General features: G+C 41.2%; 1 protein-coding gene across 1 annotated transcript in view; it reads left to right on the forward strand.

Annotated features, from left to right (window-relative positions):
• AP2B1 (adaptor related protein complex 2 subunit beta 1) overlaps positions 1 to 7005 on the forward strand; it is a 130699-nt gene continuing 123694 nt past the window's right edge. Inside the window, exons 1-2 of the mRNA XM_007105563.4 lie at positions 1 to 793; positions 6497 to 6556. Coding sequence (XP_007105625.1) covers positions 6520 to 6556 — 37 coding nt within the window. The 5' untranslated portion in view covers positions 1 to 793; positions 6497 to 6519. The remainder of the gene's footprint in view (positions 794 to 6496; positions 6557 to 7005) is intronic.

Below are 7005 nucleotides of genomic sequence, written 5' to 3' on the forward strand. Positions count from 1 at the left end.
GAGCAGTTTTAGGTGGGAAGTTTTCGTTCTGAGGGGAAGGTACAGAGATATGTAGGTCTTGGTTTCTGAAAGGAACTTACTTTTGTGTAAGCACGCCTGTTACATGCTGGGCGCCTTACCTGCTTCACGAGCTGGAGAGAGTTATATCACTGGCTTTATTTCACAAGTAAGACTAAGGTTGAGGAGACGTTAAGTAACTTTCCTAATCACATTCAGGACAGGGATTTGATCTCAGATGGATTCAGACTCAGATCTGAGGCCATGTCAACCTCTTTTCCTTGCACCACTCTCCTCCAGTCCCACTGCCCTTGTGTGTATGGTCTTGGGCTGGATCACCATTGTCCACATTCCTGAACTGGCCAGGGAAATTAGCAGGGTTTTTTTTTTTTTAAGAAAACAGGGTGTTTCACTATCCCTATGTGTAAGTTTTTAGAGAACTCCTGTGCGAGGAAACAAATCCAGGGAATGTCAGCTTGTTTAATAGATCCATTCCGATAGTCAGTGAACTTCCTCGGAGGCCCGGACCTCAGGTCGCTTCCCGACTGCGCAAAATGTTTCCGTCTCCAAGGCGACAGAGATGACCGCCTTTCTGGTTCTCCCGCGCGCCTGGATGATGTAACACGGCGAGGCTGTCTGACGTCAGAGTTTCCTGTGCACCATCTTTGTCCCTGGCAAAGTGGGTTTTGCGCAGTGGGTTAGACCTGGAGAAGGAGTCGTGACGTGCAGGAAACCATTACAACACCGCTCGGGCCGTGCTCTCTGGCCGCTGCTGCCACCCCTGCCCTTGCCTCCGGTGAGTTCAGGGCGGCTAACTTTGGGGTGTGTCCCTCTTTCATGGGGAAGGGGGCCAGGCTTGGTTGGAGACGGGCGGAGGAGAGGACTCTTAGGAGCGTGACTGTTGAGAGCCGTCGGGTGTGACCGTTGTGAGGAAAAGGGTTGGAGAAAGGGACTCCACCGTTGGAGCGGGGTGAAGGAATCCTCGAGGTGGCAACTGGGAGTTGGGGGGCACTGGGGGAAAGATATGTTTGAAGTGGGGGGTTAGGAGGGCCAGAGGCCAGGGGTGTGGCCGGTAGAGACTGGAGGCCGAGGGGAGAACCTTCTTCCCGGTTTGGCGTCGTTCACTGAGAGGCTGGGACGTGTCCAGGTACCAGAAGGGGAAAGGGGTTCCCCCAAAGTTTTGCTCATAGATGGGCAGACCTCGGCCGTCTTCTGTAATTTGAGGTTGAAACACCTCTCCCTCACCTCGTAATGGAGGAACATGTTCCTAGGATCTTGATCACCTGGGGAAAGAGGAGGAATTCCTGACATTGGAGAAAGGGAAGAGAAACCTTCAGAATTGACCCGAGGTTAGAGAGGGGGAAGCAAGTGGGTGGAAGTCTTAGCCCGGAGTTTTTTCTTTCTGGTCTTAGAAGGAACGGTCTGGTTTGAGAAAGACTGTCGATTAAGACAGAGGTAAAGAAACTGGAACTTTCTGTTATTCCATATTCTTTGAATCCAAAGAATTGATTCATGCTCTTTGTTTTCAGAGCACTGAAAACAGTGCCCGTTTGGGGGGCAGACTTTTTTTTAACTCACCTGGCTGCTTCATTATGAAGCAGTGTGAATAAAGTGTGAATGCTTCATTAAACTTTGACCTTTAAGAAGTGTTTTTAAATGCCAAACACTGTTATAATCATGTGGTTTAAAAGAGAAAGTAAAGAAAACTCAGTAAGTTTAGAAAAGGAAGAATGACAAAGAAAGTGGTCTAAGTGAGGAACAATTTAAATTATTAATCACCTCCCTGGTATAATTCTGTGCTTAGCCTCGGGGTACACTTCCAAAGTCATAATAGAAAGCAGCAGATGAAGGAGATGCAGCTGTACAAGAAAACGTGTAACATTCCAATGATGACTAAGCTTGGTGGTAAGATGAGAAGTGTTTGTAGGTATCTTAATAGTTTTAAACTCCCAAAGAAGCAGAAAGTATAGTATGTTCTGCAGATAGCCTCACTGAAAATTTGGTGGTAAAGTTAATACACAGCGAACATTCTGTGACTTAAGAGACTCAAGAAAGTCCAGTTCTTCCATCTTTTCTTTTTCTTTTTCAACACACCCGTATTTTAAAATATTACGAACCAAGCTGAACAGGGAACGAATTAGGTAGGACGCATTTTCCTTTCTTCCTTCTTTTCTCTCCTTCCAGGCGTAAGTTTTCCAGAGTTTATTTCAGTTAAGAATTGGATGTAAAACTTTTGAGCTTTTTTCTTACCGGATAATATTACCAAATTACTTTGTAGTCATTTTAAAATGGAAGTTGCAGGTGTGTCTGTTGTAATGAGTTGTCTGCTGTCATTTCTTACGCAATAAATGATACCTGAAGATGCCATTGTCTTTGCGTTATTGAAATATCTGATTAGCACCTCTCACCCTTGTAATGAAAGATTGCTGAAATGACCTTTCTGCTTTATAATTTGGTCAACTGTTCACTTTTTCCCTACCAGCACCAAATGTATAAAGTCCTACTTTATGCGAAGCGGGGATTTAGTGGCCTCGCGAACTCTAATTTAGCTGCCATTTCCCAGAGAGCCATTTGAAATTAAGACCCTATTAATTTTTTTCTGGCCTTATTCTCTTTACGGGCACCGGAAGGAGGGAGGAATAGTTGAGAAGGGACTTTTACAATCTATATTTAGTAGAAACTAGGTTATGTTAAATCTAGATGTAGAATCCTGTACAGGGAGACCTTTTCTGAAATGCAGTGACATCATACTCTGGGCTAGGAAAGTTAGAGTGATTGTGCTTTTGACTGTGGCAGCATTACTATTTTTTTTTTTTTAACAATGTCCTGAGGTCATACCTCAGGTCCTCAGAACAGCCAGTGACTTCTCTAGTTTGATCTGGTAAAAAGGTAGTGTGACTTCCAACTCCATGATGGCTTGGCTTTGCCCTGGGACTCTCCTGAGGAATAAATTCCCCCCCACCCCCAGCTCCCAGAAGGAACTTGATTTTTGAGGCTCTTCAGCAAATACTTGACTTATTCTTTGAACTGTATCTTGGCTGCTTTTTCTTTGGCTTCTAAAGCAGACAACAGTTTTCACCATCCTGTGTTTTAGGGAATCTGACCATATTCATCTCTGGTGTGTGATTAAGAGTGTCTCATTAAAAAAAAAAGTGTCTCATTAAAAAATATGTACAGGGACTTCCCTGGTGGCGCAGTGGTTAAGAATCCGCCTGCCAATGCAGGGGACACGGGTTTGATCCCTGGTCTGGGAAGATTCCACATGCCACGGAGCAACTAAGCCTGTGTGCCACAACTACTGACCCCACGCGTTGCAGCTGCTGAAGCCCACGCGCTCTGGGGCCCATGTGCTGCAACTGCTGAGCCTGCGTCCTGCAACTAACGAAGCCCCGCGCACCGCAACGAAGAGTAGCCCCCGCTCGCCACAACTGGAGAAAGCCCACGTGCAGCAACGAAGACTCAACGCAGCCAAAAAATACATACATATGAAATTTTTTGAGGTGAAATTCACATAACAAAATTAACCATTTTAGAGTGAGCAGTTTGGTGGCATTCGGTACATTCACAGTGTTGTGCAACAGTGCCTCTTCTCATTTGTTTTTGTTTAAGCTAGTTTATTTTTATTTTTGGGGAGTTTCTTTTGGCTTAAGTCGGGAACTGACATGATAAAATGTTGCTCTGCCAGTATGTGTAAGGGGTATTTCATTACTGTTGTGTAGGACAGTGCGAGATAAGAGAGTGGTATGTTTCTCCTTTCTCTTTAAAAGCAAGGGTTCTTAATTTAGGGTCTAAGATCATGTACTTGATTCTCCCCTCTTCCCTGAAATTTTGTGGGCTGGTACATTATTCTCTAGTTAAGAGCTTAGTGCTCACAATGTAAAAGGACAGAAATCTATTCCTCAATGATGAAATTTGTTAGGGGAAGTAATGAAATGTGTGGGTCACTAATAAAGGTGCGATTTAAAACTAGGTTAATTTAATGTTTAACAGATTGTGCTGAAATTTTCTGTTAAAAATTTAATATATGTGAATGTGTATGAGAGCTTTAGAAAGCAGAACGATTTGGGGGCCCTTTTTCAAATAAACAGTGAGAAATTCCAAGCAGCTTTTGTCTTTAAATCTTAAGCAAGTTTTAAGTTTTGATGATCCCAAAGGATTAGAGTGGTGTAACAACATCCTGGATAGACCATAATGGCCTTGAGCTATGGCCTTCCTGTCAGGCTCTAGTACTCTAATCATTTCTGTATACTGGTTTTCCTCTTTGTATATATAAATTTTTAGATGATAACTTCAGATTTATTCCAGGTCTTTTTTAAAAAATTAATTAATTTATGGCTGTGTTGGGTCTTCGTTGTTGCGCGCGGGCTTTCTCTAGTTGCAGTGTATGTGGGCTTCTCATTGCGGTGGCTTCTCTTGTTGCGGAGCACGGGCTCTAGGCTTGTGGGCTTCAGTAGTTGTGGCATGTGGGCTCAGTAGTTGTGGCTCACAGGCTCAGTAGTTGTGGCACACGGGCTTAATTACTTGTGGCATGTGGGATCTTCCTGGACCAGGGCTCAGACCCACATCCCCTGCATTGGCAGGCAGATTCTTAACCACTGCACCACCAGGGAAGTCCCTATTCCAGGTCTTTTATGTGAAGGACTCCTTTCTTCAGTTTGCCTACTTCACATTTAGTTTACATTGTGAATGGATTAAATGATTAAATGGATTAAAAGATTATAATTCTTTGAATTTTAGCTAGAAAAGACATTATGAAAATACTATATAAGACAAGCCTCTGTTACAGGCTCACTTTAGATTATAACAAATAGTGTCAAATCAGAAATTTCTGTATTCTATAATGATTTGTGTGAGTTCTAGCTCACTTCTTTTAACAAGGTAAATTCAGTGAAATTCTTGTACAACCTAAAGCACTATTGTATAAGGATCGGTACTATAAACATTAAGTAGCTCCTTGGGAAGATAACAAATGAGTCTAATTTCCCTTAAATAGTCCAAGTAGTACATTTTAGAGAACAAATTTGAGCCAACCTTTTTTCATTATTTTATGATTTTCTGGCTTTTTTCCTTAATTGCATTGATTTGTTGAGTGCTTAGGTCTTTTCTCTCAGATCCATAATTACCATTGTTTGTGGAGGTATTATCACTCAAGTTTGCCAAACATATTATCACTCATGTTGTTTTGACCAGAAAATAATGAGTAGGTGCCAGGGCATCTGTCCAAAATTTGGTGATAAGTATTATTAATGATGGTGGTCAGTAAGAAGATAATCATTTTTTTAAAAATTTATTTGGTTGTGTAGGGTCTTAGTTGTGGCAGGCGGGCTCCTTAGTTGAGGCTCGCTGGCTCCTTAGTTGTGTCATGCGAACTCTTAGTTGCAGCACACATGTGGGATCTAGTTCCCGGACCAGGGCTCGAACCTGGGCCACCTGCTTTGGGAGCGCAGAGTCTTAACCACTGTGCCACCAGGGAAATCCCAGAAGATACTCATTTTTGAGTGCAGCAGGAATATTATTAAAAGAAAATTTTAATGTATTTAAAGAAGTCAAGTACATTGGACAAAATCTTAGGGTTTCTCAAATCAGAAAACATTGTCTCATTATTTGGGGAGAAATGTGATCAGTCCATGCTGTTTTTGTTTTACCAGTGGAGCCTTATGTCAACTGGATTAATTCTGGAAATTGGAACAGAAAAGTAAAAGTTGAAGCTGGGATCCATGTTCTTTTAAGTTTTAACACCAGTTCTGATTCTCTGTAGTACTCAGTGTGACTGAACAAATATCTCAGTTTTTTGCATTGTTTTTAACTGTAAACTGATATTTTTTATTTTGGGGAATACTCGGGGGAATTGGAGGTTGTTGGAAATATGAAAACCATAATTTAAAAAAAGTCCATGCATAACACCTCTCTAGATGTTTGCCTCTCTAGGTGTTTGTCATGAAAGAGTATTGTCTTACTAATCTAGGCTTTTCTTTTTTTTCTGAAATTCCTTTTATTGATAGTTGCATGTAATGGTGAATAGGTTGATAAAATTTTTCTCTTGGAGTGTCTTGGATATATGTCTTGGAGTGACTCCATCCTGAGGCAGGGAAGTAAATCAGATTTGCTTTAACGGAAAGTAATGGGGGGAGATCTTTTGAAACAAACTTTTCCTTATTTTAAATATTGGAGTGACTAAGTGAAGATGTATTTGTAAAAAGAGGTAGCTTTAGGTCTTGGAGGCTCAGAGGAGATAATTGTGGATAAAATCATAAAACTCTGATAGGTTCAGATTATCACTCTATTCCATTAGGCCTTTGGATTTTGTTCCAATTAGCTTTTGAGGCAAGGATTACATTCTTAATTATCCTTGCATCCCTTTGGATCACCAGTGATGGTGGTAAGGGTGAAGATACTTTCTGAATGCAGAAATTCTTGTATATAAATGGTCTTAAAATTAGTTGAATGCCTTGCTGGACATAAATAACTTGGATAAAGGATTTCTTTTCTCTTGCTGTAGGTGCACATTAAAGATCCACAACCATGACTGACTCCAAGTACTTCACAACCAATAAAAAAGGTAAGTATGAGAACCTGATCACAGCCTTTTTTGAAGATTCTTCAAAAGTCGTGGTGTAAGATTGTTCCAAGTAGAATGCTCCTGGCCTCTTCAGACATGCATGTCTTGGACCATCTCATTGGGGATATTCTACAGAAAAGTGTATTGAGTAAATTATTAAAGTATTGGTTTTTAAAGATATGGCCGTGGTGCACAACGTTTTGACTTGAAGGTTTTAGTGAAAGGAAGAGATCCAAGATTGATTCATTGAAGATTGATAGATCTGAGGAGGGTAGAAGGAAGAAGCACATTTATTTTCTCTTTCTTTAAAAAATTGAGTGTAGTTGGTTTACAATGTTGTGTTCGTTTCTGGTGCACAGCAAAGTGATTCAGTTGTGTGTGTGTGTGTGTGTGTGTGTATATATGTGTGTGTATAGTGTGTGTGTGTATATATATATATATATATATAT

Source organism: Physeter macrocephalus, chromosome 14, assembly GCF_002837175.3.
Source record: "Physeter macrocephalus isolate SW-GA chromosome 14, ASM283717v5, whole genome shotgun sequence".
Classification (NCBI taxonomy): domain Eukaryota; kingdom Metazoa; phylum Chordata; class Mammalia; order Artiodactyla; family Physeteridae; genus Physeter; species Physeter macrocephalus.